Consider the following 19,320-nt stretch of genomic DNA (forward strand, 5'->3'; position numbering starts at 1 on the left):
GGAAAGTATAAACATAGGAAATACAGAAATGAGATTCTGAGCATATGCAGTCTTTTTTTAATAATGAGTGCTACGCTGTCTAAAATCTATTTTGACTCATATTGTGGATTTTTTTTTCCATAAAGATCAACAACTGATCCCCAAGTAAACCTATTGAGATTAACATTTTACAACATTTACTTTTGAGAGAATAGGCATCTCAGTGCCACACAGATTCAACAGCCACGTGATTTATATAATGTGTGTTTTCACAACGGCCAAAACAGGAATTCAAAAGTATAATTATTGACAGTTAGGAATAGCAATATGGACATCATGAGATCCTGCTTTTTCTCTTCTCTATGTAATCTTCCAGGGAAAGGATTGGTCTGTTTGAAGTTATGGCACTCTTGTTCATACTTGCCTCTTTGGACCACTTTTCCACTCAGTTACCATAGTCAACATTTTATGACCTTTTTAGGGTATGATATTACATGCTGCTATTCATGAGAAATGGTATTTTAATCCTGTGTGAACACAGTTCACAGCTTTCTGGTCCAGCAGAAAACAGAAATCCTAAGTCTCTGTGTGGCAGAAAACAAACACAAATAAAGGAAATCAACCTAAGCAAGGGATTTATGATTTTTATATGGGATTACATACAATTCGCAGTTGTGTTGTGAATTATGTACAATTGTCCTCTGGTAAATCCTGATATGAAAGGAATTGTATAATGATCTCTTCGTTATACTAACTAATAAGAAATTGAATAGGTTCTAGTGGATAATAATCCAGGCTTGTTTTTCTTTAATGTATGTTTTAAAGATCTTTGCAGCAATGCGTGCCAAGTCTTTGAAGGTTTATATTATTTGAGGATGGAGGAAGAGTTAGGCCACTCTTGTGAGAACAAGCATCATTCACTATGTGCTGCTAGAAGCTCACTGTGATTAGGGACTTAATTTCTAAAGTGACCAGAGAAAGCCATAAACTTAAAGTAGGAGGTGAAGGGATGGCTGGAAAGTAGCTGAGGCTTATGGTATTTAAAGGGTGTGCTACTTTGCTGGCAGAAGTAAAGGCTGAGAGGGTGTTCAAATAGTGCATAGAGAAGCCTGCAGAATTGAAATCTATTTCACTTGCACTTATCTCCTCGGTGCTAAAAAGGGATTTTAAAAAGGACGCCAAAAAAACATAATGAATATTCAACGTTAGTTGAATAGGTAGAGAAATCACTTTGAAACCCAGGTTTTCTTAGTTCACGTTTCATCTGGAGAGAATTGCACACAAGGGAATGAACATCAAACGAAAGGTAATCCTTCATTTGCCTTTATCACACTTGGTTATCTTCTTAACTGCAATTGCAACACCCCAGCTATTTCTGTTCACCTAAATTTATTCCATCAAGCTTACATTTATCCATTTGTGTGCATCTCACGTGCTGTTTTATTCTGCTATTTTCATTCTATACTTGTAAACAGATGTGTCATAAATAGGTGAGTAGCTGGGAATGCTTACTGTTGTATTCTATTACTGGAAAGGAGGGGCAAGCAGTACTCCCCATGATGCCCATCCAGAAAAACATTCTTGGAAAATCCCACATGGGCACAAAGGCCTGCCCTCTACTTGGAATGGCTGGCCTCTCCCAGCAGTCAAACCCACTCCACAAATCTGTTTTTCCTCTTTTCTTCAAATCTGTCACAGTTATTAAGCAGCCAGAACTTCCAAGAAATTGCATGCCCCTTGAAGCCTGAAAAGGAAAAGGAGCCTTGAAATGTGTTGTGGTCTCTGGGGATCTAATTAATTTACTGATAACAGCAAGTGCTCTTACAGCCTGAGCTTGTTTCAAATATGTCACGTCATTTTACTAAACAAGTTTTCCTTGTTACACCTAGTAACCTCTTATAAATTAATGGTACGTTCTCATTTCTTATTTATTGAAAGCACCTTTTTTTTATTGTTGCTTGGTTCAATTTTATCACCACTTGATATTCAAATGCTTTTCTGTTTAACTAATGGTGTTAATGAATGATATAATGAATGAACTTCCAAAAGCACATTTTCACAAGAAAACTGAACTTCTTTCTTAGGACATCAGCTTTCTGATGACAAGTGACAAAATTTAGTTTCTTTGTGTATACCCTACTGCATCATGAAAACATCTGGATATGTCCTGTTGACTTTTCAGGCCTAAATTGAGAGACACTAAGTAGTAACCGTCTCCAGCAAGACATCAGCTTGGAGAATTAAGTACCCGTTTCAAGCCTCTTGGCTTGAAAACCAATAGGAAGGGTTTTGAAAAAACTCTTGTTGTGCTCTGACTCTTTTTATCCCAGTATGACTTCTATAGCAAGCTGTTACAGCAAAAACTGAAAGCACTCATTCACTTCTTTCTGGTATGAAGCATCAAACACTTTTAAGTTATTCTTAGTAGAAATGTATGTTAAGTGGCTGCTCTTTAAGTGATTAACTTTCTTCTTCTGAAAGCTGCACCGAGCAGCCACACGTCAGGCAGAAGGCACCACTTGGTAGCTTTTCATTTTTCTTACGAGTGAAAAGCAGGATCATATTTGGCAAGCATATACAAAAGCCAACAGGAGAGCAGCAGTGGGGCTTGAACTGTGGAATCCCCAGGTGGTGGTGCAAAAACATCCAAAATTAACAGTAGATCAAAAGTTTTGCCATTCTCTCAACCTGTGCTGGGATATGATGATCAGTTTATTCAACAAGGCACGGCTTTGGCAAGTCTAAAGTAAGACTGATGTTTTGTAAAAATCAACTGGAAGAACAGGGAAGCCTTTTTTGCAGAGCATTTTTTAAAATTATTTTTGATGCACACTCTTCTGTGCACTTGCTTTTATCAGCATCAGTAATTTATGCTTGGACCACTGCTGGACTTTAGAGAATGGTTCCTGGAAGTTTCTCAGGAATAACTGACTGAGAGCTAAGAGAATGATATTATGGAATTTAAAAGTGCTTTAACATTTTTGCAATCTTTTGATATAATAATTTTTGAATAATTATTCTTAGTTAAAATTTAGGGTTTTCTTTCCTAATTCCTGATTCCCTTGTGAGATCACTTGTGAGGCATAAGCATACCTGTCAGCATGGCACTTGCTTGAGAGACAGGACTCAAACCTCTCTGCTATCCATATTTGAGCCTTGTCACATGTGATTCGACGTGTCACTGGCTCTGCTCTGGAGACTAGGAGTTCACTTCAGCCACAGTTGTCCTGTCATTGCATTTTCTGGCTACTTTCAGCATGAAAGCTATTTTAACATCAGGTTTTCCACACTAGAAGCATATAAGCAAGATATTGTTCTGCAGTTACTTATGACTGACATCCTCACAGGGCAGCTAGGATTGTGGCAGTCATCCAGAATAGGACCAACCTTTAACATTTATGAAAATATACCAAGGGGTCAAAACGGCAGTGTCTAAGCAATTGTGGTTAATTTCACATGCAAGGATTGAGTTTCCATATGTAATTTTCTATTATTACATAAAGTATTGTAGGATAGGCACTGTTTTTTGTTTTGTTTTGTTTTGTTTTTTTCTTAAAATGTCTGTTCTGGTACGTTGTAATTTCAGCGTGCAGCTACTTGCTTACCAGAAGGCACATGCACAAAGCACACCTCATAATTGAATGCATCTTGCTCCTTTTCTTTTCCATAAAAAATAGAATGAAAATTTTATCTAAAAATCAGTTAAAAATATGAAAAGCTAGAATCAAAGCTGTAATGCTGTCTCAATAGTTGCAGAATAGTACTTTAATACATATTTTAAGTGAGTAGAAATAAAGTGGAAAATTCTATTAGAAATACCTTTTTTTTTTTAATGTGGTTAATATCTTAACCTAAACCTTATCGATATAGGCTTTCCAGTGCTTCCTGCTTTATAAAATTATGTTCTATTGCAAATCATTCCCCTGTAATTTAACTGTACTATCTAACATTTCATGGCAGGGATGAGTTCACATAGAATTATATTCTATTTTTTTTTTTTAATTTCAGATGTCCTGGGTAAGGAGGCAAGAGGCTAAGGCATGTATTTTCTCTCACTGAAAAGTACTGCACTGCTATTTTACTGGAAAAGGAAGGGGAGGAAGGGTCACATGGTGTATTGCCATTTGGGAGACTGAAAAGCAAAGAAAGCCTCTGAAGCACAAGGTGTTAAAATCAAAAGCAGGAAGCCACTGACCTGAAGTAACAAAATAAGGGCTGAAATCAACAAGGTGTATAATTTACACCTCTTCATGGGCTGTGTTTAGTTGTCCTAGGCTTTGACGTCTGCCTGACTTTAGGAGTCCAGCCCATGGTGGTGGTCAGTTACCCTTAGGTGGTTGGATTTTCTGTCCTTGCTACAGCATCAAGCCATTGTCCTGTTCTCTGTAGCTTTCTGACTTCGGGATGTAGCATATTTTCTGCATTTCACAGAAGGCTCATTTGGGAATCTTACAATACTTTCCTGAGCTGCTTTTAGGTTTCGGACAGTGGTAGTGAGCCTGTCCTCTCTCAGGAATTCAGCTGCCAACTTTGTTTTTTCGATATACAGCATCAGAGCAGCAATTCATTCTCCCATGGTTTTACCTTCCTTAGCAAACACCAAGTATTTAAAAACATTTTTTGTTTCATGTTTTCTACCAAAAGCATATTTCAGCTTCACTGGGAAGTTCAGTCCCTTAAGCTGAGTTCATAGGATGGGACCATGTGGAAATGTGGGCCTCTGCTAGTCTGCTCACACTTGACATATTAGGAAAAGGAAGAAAGATAGCAGATGAGGCAGTACCATGGAGACTTCAGGCTGTGCAAGTTGGTATCAAACATGCCAAACAATTTTTTATTATGCTCCTACCTCCTTTTTTTTTTTTTCATTCCTGTTTACACTCACTTCTCCTGGGCTGGGGCTGGAAGGCATGCTGTCAAACCACTCACCTCTGCCTGATGCCCAGCCCAGAGTCTCCCACATGTGCTTTCCTAATATGTGCTCCTGGCTCCCTCTCTGATAACCAGCTGCATCCACAGAGGCCCTCTTCTCTTCATGCCATCATGCCCCAGCCAAAGCCTTAACTCATTCCCTTCCAGCCCTCTGAAAGGCTTCAGATTTTTGCTTTTGAATAATAGAGCACAATAATCTTAATTTTTGAAGTATGTCAGCCCCCTTCGTTATCCAGCAGTAAATGTAAATTGCCTACTTTTACATGCCAGACAGCTTGGTTGAAGCATCTCTACAATTAACAGAACTGCCAGGTGAAAGTCTGAGTTATCATTTTGCCTCACAGACATAGGCAAGCAGCAGCTAACAGCCTCAGGCAGATAACTATGTGCATGTGAGTGAATGTATGAAACTTCTGAACTCTTGAGCAGAAGCTTGCTACCTGCTAGCTGCAACCACCACGAACTGCTTGTAAATTTGGGGTAATACAGGCTAAGTGGAAGTGTCGTGTCCTGAGTTCTCCAATTAATAAAGAGACATGAGGCGAGGTCATCAATTAGGAACTTGATGGTGCATTTCATTCTTGCAGACAGTCTAGAATGGGAAAGCAAAAGCTTAGGTTCTGGAGAGAAAGGGGTCCTAAAAGGAAGTGGTCTTAGAAAGGAGAAAGAGGGCTGGAAGGAGGATGGGATGATCCTGGAAGCAGGGGCAGATCCTGAACCAGGCGTGCCTGTGCTGGGAGATGCCCTGGGACCTCAGCTGTATTTGCAAGCACCTTGGCTAGTAGTGGTTGGTAATAGCAAAAAGCATCAGAGGAAGAACTAGCACCACCTTCTGCCCAACCTCTTCACAGAGAAAGGCAGTCAAGACCTACCCAATGATACTCTGGCATTGCTCGCTAGCCAAGGGAAGGGATTGTGCCACTCTGCTCTACGCTGTGCAGCCTCACCACAAGTGTGCAAGTCTGGGTGGCACAATATAAGAAGGACATAAAACTCTTAGAGAGCATAAAAAGGAAGGCTACAAAGATGAGGAAGGGTCTTTTGAGGGCAAGAGGTATGAGGAGCAGCTGAGGTCCCTGGGTTGGCTCAGCCCAGAGCTGAGGGGAGGCCTCATGGCGGCTGCAGCTCCTCACAGGGAGCGGAGGGACAGCGCTGAGCTCTTGGTTTTTTGTGCTTTTTTTTTTCCTTTTTTCCCCTCTTTTCCAACATCTAGGTAAGACTTTTAAATGTTGAAATAAATTTTTGTACATGAGCTACGGGGTTGGAGTTAAGGCTGGGAGTGTTTATCAGTAATCTGAGAATAAGAAGACAGGAATTCACAACTATCCCCCAGAACAAGCATTTTGCACTCTGAAGTAAGTATGCATTTAACACTAGGTGTTAAGTCTGAACTAAACAGAGCTTGAAAATTTAAGCAGTTTCCAAGCACTTTCAACACTAACTTGAGAAAGGAAAAATGATTTTCAAAAGTCACCTTGTTTGTCCCCAGCAACGATAAGAGCTAACAGTAATTGTGGTGCTGCAGACTTTGGATGATGACTATAGGCAGAAGTGGAGCTGTTTGGACACAGAAACAGAGATGGAATTTGCTTGGAGATATAAATAAATGTGACAAGGATGGGCATGCAGGTGTAGAAGAGATTCCTGATGGCTGAGGGAAGATATCAGTAAGCACACAGCCAGTGCCACACAAATGAGGACTAGCTCTCTCTTAGTTTGGTTCAATAAATGTACACAACTGCTGAGCTGTGAGCCTTTTATTTGCATGTACTAAATCCTAATAAACCTCTCATTAGGTTTATTGAGCTTAAAGTCAGGTGGGAGCATGTAAATTAAAGAGTACTTCCTTTCCCAGGTCTAAGGTTTACAACCATGCTGAGTTCCCATTTCTAGTAAGAAAAAGAATAATGTAACATGCTAGGGGCTTCAAGACAACTTTGAGGTAGCTCCCTAAGATGTATATAGCCTCATTACTGGGGCAGTTTTTAATTGTCTGTAGATGCACATAAAATCTGTTTGTGCTAGAGATGCTCGTTTGTCTAGCAATAATCTGAGGTTTACAGATTTGAAATATTACTGGGAAGTGTAGTAGCTTTAAAGCCAAAAATAACAAAAGAAACAAAATATGCTCATGGAAAGAGAGAAGAGAAAAAGTATGGAAATAGGTTCTGCTGCAAGATTTGTTACTGACTTGAGGCACACACACACATTTATTTAATCATTTAATTGTATTTGGAACAGCTGGAAAGAACTTAAAAATCCTGACATGTAGCTAGCTTGTGTTTGTTTTTTTTCCACCCCGTGTCTTACAAGAATGAATCCAAATTACGCTAACAGCAGTCAGACAGACCATGTGTCCCGTGTGGAGGTTTCTGGTGAGAGGACAGTGTGTCCTCCTCAGAGGATGCAGAGCTCTCATCTCTATCCTGCTCTCACAGCACCCCTGCCTCCTCCATCCTGCAACCACACCACTTGCTTCTGTGGACCTTGCAGAGTGACATGAAAATTTATTTAAAAAAATAAAAAACAGAGGTTCACATAAAAAGTAGTATATTGACTGAAATAAGTAAGAGTCTGGGGTTGGAAAGTTGGAAGTTTTCTAGTGCCATTTACACACGCCAAATTTCAGAACTTTTTGGGGGGAGCAGCAGAACTGTCTAACTAAAAAGGAGTAAGTCTCAGCCATAGACAAGTCTTGGTCTCCACTATGTTTGGGTCAATAGCAGCCTGCTACATGGTAGGTCTTTTTCCTGACTTTTGTTTATGATCTCTTCTTGCAAATGATACAGAAAATGCTTTGTCTAGCAACTGAAGTATTACGTGGATGTAACATGAAATAGTTAGATCACATAATCCTGTTTTAAATGCAATATAATAATTGCATTGTTAACTTTTAAAGATATGAATGAATGGATTGTTGAAATGACACAGTTGTCCAAGTATACTGATTGCATTCAGCCTCTGAAATAAAAAAAAAAAAATTTCTTAAATGCTTAACAGAAATGGAACTCCTGTTCTTGCTTCTCCTCAGGGATCCCGACACCCCCCAAAAAGTGGAATATTCATTTGCTTTTGAAAAAGCAGAATTCTTGAAAAACAACAAACATACTTTTATTCATGTTGTGAATCTTCCTAGCAATGTGTCATCTTTTTTTGGTTGTTAATCAGTGAGACTGTTCTCATTGTAAAACTAGAAATATCAATACATTTTGAAAAAGAACACTGAGGTACTTATTCATGATTCTGTAAACTCTTCTTGTAAACCTGGGGTATCAGCAAGTTCTTCAGAATCCTCATGCGACAGAAGGAGGCTGGTATTAACATATTAGCTATTGTTTGCTCAAGACTCAACATTACTTACTCTTTGCTTTCTGGATGTCAATTTTGTTGTTTCAATTTCCAGGTGCGTATGCAATATAGACTGCAGTGGATACAGTTTTAATCCTGTCTGTGCTTCTGATGGAAGTTCTTATAACAACCCCTGCTTTGTTAGAGAAGCATCCTGTCTGAGGCAAGAGCAGATAGACATCAGGCATCTTGGACACTGCTCAGGTAGGTTTAATTTTATTTCTCCAACAAATGTAAATTCTGAAATAAATAGGCTAGGTAAAGCTCTTCCATTTTTAATTAGAACTGGCTGATACAGATATCAGTGAACTGTATTTTAGTTCTCCTCACTATCAGTGAACTCACCATCTGTATTTTAGTTTTCCCCACATAAATGTATGTTTACACTGCATATATGTGATGTAGTATACTTCCATTAACTTTTCTTCCTTTGGCTGCTATTACCTGAAAAGATAACAAAAGGTTATAGGAGAACGCAAGCAATATCCCTACATGAGGGTACTGTTAGAAGTAGGAAAGAAAAGGGAATACTGGAATGTGGAAAATGCTCACTGTTGCTACTGGTGGCTGTAAAATATAGTTGCAAGGTGAGTAAAGTTGGGCCTCAGTTGCGTTGCTGTTTATCCATTCCCTTTTCCAGTGCTGGAAAGGTACACTAAAACCCTCAGACTACTGCCATGTGTGCTGTTGATCATAGAATCATAGAATGGTTTGGGTTGGAAGGAACCTTTAAAGGACCTTCAGCCTGGCCTTGAATACTTCCAGGGAGGGGGCATCCACAGTTTTGGAGTCTTAGTTTCAGTCAGTCAGATCAAGGTGAATTGCCTGTAGGACCTTCCTGTTGTAGTAACAGCTGTCCACCATCCCTTTGCTGGTTACAAAATCTGTAATTTGAATAGTTTGAAAAAGAATATATATCTCAACCAAAATAACCTAGGCCCATATAATGGAAGAGATTTAAGTTCAAAACCTACAGCCTGAGGTGTGCCCTATGTTAGGCTAGAGTCTGGGATTATTGACTCTACATGCTCCTGCCATGGTTGGATGGGAGGAACAATATGCGAGTGTATGTGCTTGTACTGCACTTTTTTCTTTGACTGTTATTCTCAGTGATGTGTATGCAGTGGCTTGGAATTAAGCTTTTCCTAATAGCTATCCATGCATGTATTTATCATCTAGAAGCAGATGACACAAACGCAGTTGGAAAGAAAGACGACGGCATGCAGTATCGGCCAGAGGTGAAAGGTATCGTGCTGCCTTTGTGCTGTTTGGTTGTGGTTTCCCAAGATGAGAAAAGACAGTGAGCAGGTCTTTTCTCATCTGCTTGTAGCTTTGATTTCTGTAGCCAAAACAGACCTGTGAACAGCTTCTTTCTTGCAGCACTGTCATTGTAAGGCTGGCATGAAGTAGATGTGCAGGATTTGTGAATTTTGCCTTGCTGTATTCTTCCAAGATGCTCAGCTGCTACCACCCCTACTCAACAGTCACAGGATTAGACCCCTGCCAAGTGCTGTGAAAATGCCTTTACTGCAAGATATCAAGCTCTGAGATAACAGATGAAATTACACAAGCCCCCTGCAACCCTCTCATTTCTGAAAACATCTGCAAAAAAAAAAGCAGATTCTGTATTTGGTCATTTTGATATCTTTTATGTAAACCAAAATGCTAAATCACATTGGTTGGAAACGTTTTACCTATATGAATTAATTCCTTAGTATACACAAAAGAAGATAGAGTTTCACTTTCTGCTGAATTATTTTATATGTCAGCACCTCATTTTTTCTCACGGCCCTTGCTGAAAGTGTTGCTGTCCAGGAAAAACACCTGGCTTTCTCAGAGCAGATCTGCATAGGTGATAACCTTGCCTCCTCTTCTCTCACAGATAATAGCAATTTTACCTTCTCTGTTAGCACTGACCTTTAATTTTTTTCTGTCATTATACTTGTTTTGCACTCCCATGGCCACCCACAATAAAAGCATTCAACCATGCCTTTAGACATTCCCTGTGTTCATCTTGAGAACCCATTCATTGCCAAAAAGCCCTGTGCTTTTTTCCTTTTTCACAAATTCTTTTATTTTCATTCTTTTTAAGTACCAATTGGAATGATGTAATGTCAATATTCACTTACATTGTGGGGGCATAAAAGGTATGAAATGCAATATACATCTTATTATGTGATTGATAAAACACCACTTTTGGTTCCTATTTGGAAGAAGTTATTGTCTTTTATTCCTTGCCCATAAATTGTCCTTAAAATCAAGTAAATGGGAAGAGAACTGCATATAATAATTATGATTAAATATATAGTTTGTGCAGTCTCAAGTTCAGCAAATGATGTGCAAGAAGGGAGTGTGTTGTGCAAAAAAATAGTTCTAATTTTTTTAATGTGGTAGTCAAGTTTTTTAGACAGCGAAAGCCTGAAGTGAAGTACTATGAATGACAGAAGAGAACAGGCTTCTATCTATTTTACTTTTGAATCCTGTGTATTACTCTTGTTAAACCCTCTCCTCTGATTGTATAGTATCTCTCAGTCCTTAGAATCATGGCCAGGATGGTCTCCTCTTCCTGCAGTACCTATTGTATCTACCTAAAGTTAAATCAGGATGATTTCACTTCACTGGTGCAACTGGATTTCTGTTTTTGTCCTGCTAAGACGGACATCAGTTTCAGTTGCTGCGCAGGCCTCTTCTTTCTGGTAATACATCTAATTTTTTTTTAATTGATCACTTTTCCTACACCAGTTAAATCTCTCACTTAGAAGTCTGGTTGACCTCTCACGTTAAAAATTGATTCCCATCAATGGATGGGTAAATGTCCATTTTACTTTGCTCAGCCCACATTCGGCTTGGGCAGTTTTGGCTACCTGGCTGCCTTCCAGGAGATGCATCTGTCACTGGGCCCCACTTTCTGCATTCATACATACAATAAGAACAGACAAGCACAGCCATCTGGACAGACTAATGTATGTTGCTTATTACTAGCCCCTGATTGAGATAGATACAACAGTAATTAACTGCTTGGAGGAGGAGGGAGGGAACAATTTTGGGATGACCCAATTTCTTTCTCTTGGACATACCACCATGTAGTCTATTCCAACAGAGCAGTATCAGGTGTACTGTCAATATAAGGCTATGACTTTCATTTGTGTCAAGTCTTCTGTAACTTTGAAGAACAGCCTGAACTAATAGGTTTCCTTATTAGGAAACTAGAGGCTTCTGAAACCTCTAATGTTTAGATAATTTTTTTCTTAATATTCCAGAAAATGTTCAAGGGAAACCTAAAACAGCAGCATGCATTTCCAATTTTTTTCTCCGTGTATGAACGCATTCTCTTTCTTTTTGGTGTTATTTGAAATAATCGGTGATTGTGTAGGAGAATTCTTCTTCACAGACCCTTTTTACTTTGCACCTGCAGTTCATTATAATCTTGTATTTGGGAAGCTACAGTCTATTGCCTAGAAATGAACATAATTCCACAATTACAACCACATCTTTTGATCCCTGCGCTTTAGAGAAGTTCATTACAAAAGACCAACTTCTGTATTTAAGACTTCTTTACAGAACAATTTTTTGGGGAAATGGTATAAAATGTATGCAACTTTTGATAGTGACAGATGCAGCAGGTCTTGGGCAAACAGGAATGCCTTCCTCTGCTGGGCTGCTTTGGCCAGCAGCTAAGCACCCACCAGTTGCTCACTCACCTACTATTTTCCTTCAGGAGGACAGGGGAGAAAATTGGAAGAGCAAAAGTGAGGAAAAAAATAATTGCTCAAGGTAAAAATAGTTTAATAAATGAAGGAGAAAAAAAGAATAAAGCAAGTGATACAAAGGCCATCACTCACAATCTCCCACAAGCTGACCAATACCACCAATCTCTGAACAACTGCCACTTTGGGAAGGAAGACAAAACCCCTATTCTATTGCTGAGTATGGAATCCTATGGTACAGAATATCCTTCTGTACACCTTGGGACTGTTGTCCTCTCCCTTCCAAAGCTCTTGAAAACCCCCAGGTTGCTCAAGGGGAGCAGAGATGAGTAGGACAAAGAGAAAGCCTGTTGGCTCTGCAAGATTCCTTCAGCAACAGCCAATACTGGTTTGTTATCAACACTACTTCAACTATAAATTCAGAACCCAGAACTATAGGGGCTGTGGTGATGAAAGAGTTAACTCCATTCCAGCCAGAATCATTACACTTTCTAAAAGAATTGGTATTTTAAGCTCATTGCAGTATTTTGAGATTCCTGCTCTGAAAAGGAATTTCTGTAGGAAGACAGCTGTTGTAATGTGTTTGATTTCAGCTGTAATGACTGGTGATACCAGTCAGAACAGAATTTTCTACCCAGTAAGTATAAAATGTGCTTTAGTTTCTTTCCAACCCTTCAGATCTTCTGTTTAGACATGGGAGTGGGCTTTATGTATCTATGTGTTTGCTCTGTGCTACAGTGACACTGACAAAACTTCTGATCTTACCTCACTTGGTTGTTTCTATCAAAAATACGTTTCTCCTTTCAAGAAAGCTCACATAAGAAGAATATTAGGATATCTCTGAGGATCATTTTTCAGTGTGATGCATCCTGCCAAATAATGGCAGGTGTTTCTGAAACTTCACCCTTAAGCCTTTGCTTCACTGTTCTGCATTTCTTTACTCACCATCAGTCTTTCAGGGCGTTTCTCAACTATTCTTGCTTGAGATTTTTTAATAAATACTGTACAGCATTTATATTTTTTTATGTTTTTTTTTTTTTTTTTTAAGACGCCAGTGATCAAAGAGAAGACATTTATATTGGTAACCACATACCTTGTTCAGAAAGCTTTAATGGCTACTGTATACATGGAAAATGTGAATTCATTTATTCCACTCAGAAGGCTTCCTGCCGGTAAGTCCTGAACGCCTCCAAAATATGCTTGAAATTGCCATAAGGCCTAATCAGAATGTTCCTTAGCCATAATTACAGCATGTATCTGTTTGCAGTTACTTAAGCAGTGGCACAGAAGCCACATGCCTGGGCTGTGGGCAGCACACAGCTGCAGTGGTCATGCAGAAGCCAGTGTTCGGAGGAAGGACTCAGCTGCTCGAATGCAAGGTGGTTCAGAAGCTGAATCCCTCTGAAGACTCTGGCCTTAGTGTTGGTTCCTTGTTTTCAGCTGCTAGATCTTGTCAAGAGAAAAGCAAAACCTAGAAACCACTGCCTGTTCCTTGCATGGTTTTTCTGTCTGACTGCAATTGCCCTATTGACCTCTAAATCTGTTCTTGCGTTATCTATACATCTTATTGCTCTTGGCATAAATTCTCTGGAGTATCAATATTATATTCAATATTTATTGCCTACTTCACAATAATATGTTTTATTTAGAGGGCATAAATTGCAAGATATTCTTTATCCACATTTTTTGTCTACAGCATTATTTAACAGCTCAGTATTAAGCTACTATTACCCAAGAAATGTGAACTTTTTATTTCCTTAGCTAGCAAGTATTTTTTTTCTCTAAGTGTCACTAAATCCTATGTCTTGTTTTCTTTAAAAATTAAGAAATCATTTAAAAATGTGTTTAAGAAAACAGCTACATCTTAATAACATGTAGTACCTTACTTATTTGGAGTTTTCACTCCTGAATTTTATCTTGCAAATTTGTACCTCCAGAATAATGTAGCTGAAGATGCTATTTCTCTTTGCTATTTATCCTTAGCTTTGGAAACTTCAGCTATAAATCCATGAGGTCTTATACTTTCTCCCTTGACCTTTATCAAGTGAGACATTTCTCCACAGTAAGGGTTTCCAGCCGTTGGCTTAACCAATTGAAAGCTTGTATTCCTTTACCCGCCTGAGACACTTTCTTGTTTTCAACTCTCTGATGGGATTGTATTTGTTTTTCTCTTTTCTTTGGCCAAAACCAAGAGAGGATAACATGCTTTGGTTTATCTGGTTACATCCCCAACATTGTCTTGGTGGGCAGCAGTATTTGAGTACAGTGTTCTTTTGATCCAGAGTTGTGTTTATTACAATTTATTATGGATTTATCTGCAAAATATTCAAGTTAGCGGTGTTTCAAAAAAAACATTATGAATTTCTCAGAATTTTATTCTGGTTAGCACTATTATAAATAGTCATTTATTTATTTATAATTCAATTACTATTCAATTGTTTAAATATTTATTGTTAATCTAAAGTACGGATAATTAATGTCTTAAATGCTTTTAATTAATATACTGCCTCTTTAAATTCTATTTTATAATTACATTTACTATTACTACTTTCAGTTATTTATTTAAATGGTTGATTATTTAAGCCGAAATAGTCTCAGCATTTGGCACAGCACAGCAAACCTCACAGGGTTGCAGTCAAGAATTTCTGCCTGTCAGTTTTCAGCCTGAAGCACCAAATGTCCTTTGGACTTGCTTGGCTATTTAAATACTCACGGTCCTTATTTCCAAAGAATGGTGTATGAGATGTACCAGATGACCTGCAAAACTGCTGAAAATACCTATTCAGAGCAGATCTGACTTATGCTTTCACTGAGAACAATGAATCTCTATGGTCACTGTACAGCAGCCCTCCAGAACTGCCACCAGGTAGACTGGAGGAAGGCTTTGTAGTAGTAAATTGCACAATTCTCAGTTTAGTAGTCTTTGCACAACTGGGATCTGATCTGTCTCTTGCTGCCTCCCTGGTGCAGTGCAGTTGTGCCCTTATGGCAGGCTGCCTCAGGAAGGCAGAGTTCATCCCTTGCAAAGAAATCTAATCTTCATTTTGCTAATTCCATTAATTGACCGATCAGCATAGTCTGATGAATTCTCACTGACCTAAGTTTATCATGATTTATGTTAATGCAGAAGAATGCCTTAAAATCTGTTCTGCCCATTTACCAGGCAGCTTAAACTATCGCCTACTACTTCACCCACACTACCAACACATTTCTTAACACAAAGAGTTCTGCTTTGCAGGAATTCAATAGTCCTAAATTTCCATTCAGTATTTCTTAGAAATAATTTCCTGTCACTTCAGTGTTTCATAGGAAATGTTTTTGAATTACTTGTGCTTCCTTTGCTTTGTTTTGCCTCATGCTATAAATCAATTCTCACATTGATCACACTTTGGCTGTTGTTATTTTCCTTAACAAAAATAAAAGCAAAGTCGCAAAGAAGAATTCAATCCTCTTCACTTGCAAGAAGACCATTTTCTTCTTGTTTCTTCTTGCATGATCAACAGTGATACCTCTCCTCTTCCTTCTTCTATGTAATCACGTTTCTCCCAATTCCTTTCCAATCCTTAGCCATTACCAGGGTTACTTACAATATGCTGAGGCTTTTCTGCTATTACTGGAGCTTATTTCATATGTGAACATAAGTATCTTACATAGCTGCTCATGGCTGGAGATATGAACATGAAAACCCCAGCAGTTATCCCTGCACAGAAAGGGAGTTTAGGAGCCATCTAAGCAGTTGCAGGAAAGTCTAGGAACTAATTATTTTGTCCCTCCAAACAGAATTAACAACTAACCCTAGCACAAAGCTTTTGTGTGGATGAGACCAAGTCTGTGTTGTATCCATTTTATAAAAGGAATGGTTTTGTGCCTGTGGCGGTAATTCTCCAGCTTTCTACTGTATCCTTAATGATGTGCTCACATCAGTTGGTTTTAAAGGATAGCTGTACAAGGAACTTGTTACTCGTGCACTTGTTAGTGATCCTTTAAAACAAGCACTCACGAATTCATACTTCAACCTGAAAGCTGAGAGTTTTCAGTAGTTCTCCCCACCTACACTGACAAGAAGAGGAGGGATTAAAAGCCCTTGCTCAGGGATGTGTATGTGGTAGCCCTGGGTTCTGCAGGCTCCAGCACTTTCTTTCCTTTTTGAGCTTCAGCCTCTCTCTTCTTGCAACATGAGGTGCTCCAGGGTACTCTATCATTGCCACCTTCATTACTGGCAAACCTCACTGTCACTATCACTGCACAAATGTGTCATTGATTGGGAGCAGTCTCTGCTGAGTTTCTCACTGAGCTAGTTGCTGGTTTGCTTAGGCAAGATACCATTTAGAGCAGCTGCTTCTCTTTGCTGCTGTTCATCCCCCACCTCTGGCCAACTTTCATGGCTTCTTCCACAAAGTCTCACATAAACAGTCAGGGGTTATCAGATTTTCTCCCATTAGCGTCCTGCAAGGGAACTCAGTTTCCCCTCAGGGGACTGTGAGAGTCATCTGGATGAGCAGCCAGCTGTGAGTCTCCTTGACCTCTGCACAGTCAGCAAGGGAGATGACCTGACCTCTGTGAAACGGATTTACCCTGAAATTCCTGGTGGCTCAGGGTAAGAGGTTGATAGTGAAGAGAAAAACTGGAAAAGACTGTAGTTTGGAGACACGGCAGGTGGGGTCTTGAAGCTGCTCTTGTCCAATAATTTTTGCAGGATTCCACATCAGTAAGCTGCAGCTTCAAAAGGCATTTTCCTTTTTCCCTGTTTTTTCAAGGTTTTTCTTCCTTCTCTATACTCCATGCTCATATCGACACTGCTGCCAAGTTCCTTGAGCGTACTGCATTGTGTCTCATCTAGTCTGTTTACTTGTTCCGTCTGGTTGCTTTATTTTTCCTAAAAATTGCCCCAACTTAACAACCACCCCACATACTTATTTTGCCAAACCAGGTGTCTCACTATCCAGGACAGAAGAGACTACCTTTTCTGCCTCTCCTCTTGTCCCAGAAATCCAAACCTTTCTCCAACCCAGGCACTACCATACCTCCACCTTCTCCCCAGCTCTTTCTCAGCTACCATCCAAACCTCTTCACTCATTCACAGAACAGGCAGAATCTCGGCTCTTTTGTGTTTCTGCTCTCTAAATTTCATTTTAGGCTTCGAAAAGTGATGTGACCTGAGCTGCTGCAGCAGCAGTGATAGCACTGATGAGGCTGTTTCTCTCCTGCTGTCACTGATGTGACTACTGGGCTTTTTCATCCCAAGTCTTGGACTCCTTTCATCCACAAAATGACTGGGCTGCTGTCAAAATACGTATTCCATTAAATGTTCCTTTTCTTTTTCAGGTGTGAATCAGGATATACTGGACAGCACTGTGAAAAGACAGACTTTAGTATTCTTTATGTTGTCCCAAGTAGACAAAAGCTTACGCATGTCCTTATTGCAGCAATAATTGGAGCCGTACAGATTGCCATTATAGTTGCAATTGTCATGTGCATAACAAGGTGGGTAAAAGCCAAAGGAGTGAAAAATTACACATTGTGCTTATATACTTCTTCTATATTTAAATCTTTTCCCCTCTGGATTTTTATGTGCATTAACAAGTACTCTCAAATACTCACGTAAAAGATATCTATTACTCTTTTTGTCACAAAATACACATTCATTTCAATTTGCAAACCACCTGCATCCTCTCTGAATCCCCAGAACAGCTACACATGAGAGGAGATCAGCCTTGAAACATTCAGAAGGTCAGCTATTGTGTTAGACCTTCATGGAGTTATTCAAGCTTTGATGTTATCTTATAGAAGATATGGTTCCCCATCCCCTCCCTCCCCCGCTGAAACCAGAGCGGTTGACACATTGCTGTTTTCCTGCAGTTCAGCTGTAAATAGTGTTATATCTTGCATTGCCCACTCTCCAGTGGGCTGACTAAGTCCTTTCCTGGTCAGAATTGCTGTCTTTTTTATAACTCTTTCTTAGATATGTATCCATCCCCAGGAAGGGGATGAGAGGTGGCCTCTGCCAGGGGAGCTCCAACAAGCAGCAGAGTACCTGGAGGTTCAGCACTGCCAGGGCCAATTGATCCAGTCTTAACATCCCCTGGATTTTAAATATGAAATTGTAAAAAGTAAAGCCAACATAGCTATTCACCTTAATACATGCATTTGTCAATCAAGGTTGAAGGGCATAGCACCTTGCTGGTTTGGTTCTCAAGTTAAGCAGAACTCCTTTCTCAGTGACTAAGTGTCCCACGTATATCCATAACCATCAGCCAGGTACCAAACAGCAGGAATGTCCACTCAGCTAGCACAGTTCCTACACTCTTTGGTGTTGTTAAGTCAATTCACTATTGCTAGGTCTAAATTTATATGGTATATATTAAAGCATTTGTCTTTTTTTCTTTCTTTCTTTGTTTTAAACAGAAAATGCCCCAAAAACAATAGAGGACGTCGGCAGAAGCAAAACCTAGGCCATTTTACTTCAGATACATCATCCAGAATGGTTTAACTTAGTGATTTTTATACCTACATTGACCATGTGATGTACATTTTTATTATATCTTTTTTTAAAGAATGGAAATATTTATTTCAGAGGCCTTATTTTTGAACATTTTTAGTGTAACAATGTTGGTCTGTATTCTGAAAGCATCAGCTCTAACAGCTATGGACTGTTTTAGTACCTTTGCTTTTCTGTTTTTGAATACAGTAGTTCATTTTCTGTATCTGTATCACATGGTTATATAATAGACTTGTGCTTTATTCATGGAATGTAATATTTTTGGGAACACAGATTTATTCCACCAATGGTTGTAGATTTAAAAGGGAACAAAAAAAAACAAACACAAAACAACCAACAATAAAAAGTCCACATTACCTAGCAAACAAGGCATGAACTAAAGGTAAAAATGTTTACAGCTTACTTTTCTTATGAGAAACTAGAAAACACTGTGTTTAAATACCGTAGATATTTAAATGTTTTTGAAAGTTAGTAACTGATTTTTTAGACACTGCCTATCGCATGAACTGTGAAGCTGTGTGCTGTGTGTAGTTGTAACATATTTATGAAACGTGGGCTGGGTCAAAGCACTGCCATCTTCATTAATGATTCCGACAATTTATTTTTAAAGGGCAAAATTATGAATTTCTTAATTTGGGAAGTTGCCTGGTAGAGCAGATGGCACAGGTCCAAAAGAAGTAGGTCTTGGTAGATTTAGGGGTTGTAAAGATTGGTGTTGAATAATTGAACACAAATAATTGGAATAAAGCCTGCTTTATCACTACTGAAGCTGTTTTAATACTTCTTAAACTTTTTTAAAGAAAATACATGTTTTAACACCTACGATGCAGATTGTATAGTGTTTGTGATTCAAAT

General features: G+C 39.0%; 1 protein-coding gene across 2 annotated transcripts in view; it reads left to right on the forward strand.

Moving 5' to 3' along the window:
* TMEFF1 (transmembrane protein with EGF like and two follistatin like domains 1) overlaps positions 1 to 19,228 on the forward strand; it is a 118,576-nt gene extending 99,348 nt beyond the window's left edge. For both annotated transcript variants that reach the window (XM_085220601.1, XM_085220600.1), the window contains 5 exons: positions 8,315 to 8,463; positions 9,439 to 9,504; positions 13,015 to 13,138; positions 17,292 to 17,450; positions 18,372 to 19,228. In XM_085220601.1, the coding sequence (XP_085076727.1) occupies positions 8,315 to 8,463; positions 9,439 to 9,504; positions 13,015 to 13,138; positions 17,292 to 17,450; positions 18,372 to 18,456 (583 nt within the window). In that variant the 3' untranslated portion in view covers positions 18,457 to 19,228. The remainder of the gene's footprint in view (positions 1 to 8,314; positions 8,464 to 9,438; positions 9,505 to 13,014; positions 13,139 to 17,291; positions 17,451 to 18,371) is intronic.
* The last annotated feature ends 92 nt before the right edge of the window (positions 19,229 to 19,320 follow it).

The sequence above is a fragment of the Meleagris gallopavo genome, chromosome 3, assembly GCF_905368555.1.
Source record: "Meleagris gallopavo chromosome 3, MGAL_WU_HG_1.1, whole genome shotgun sequence".
Taxonomy (NCBI): domain Eukaryota; kingdom Metazoa; phylum Chordata; class Aves; order Galliformes; family Phasianidae; genus Meleagris; species Meleagris gallopavo.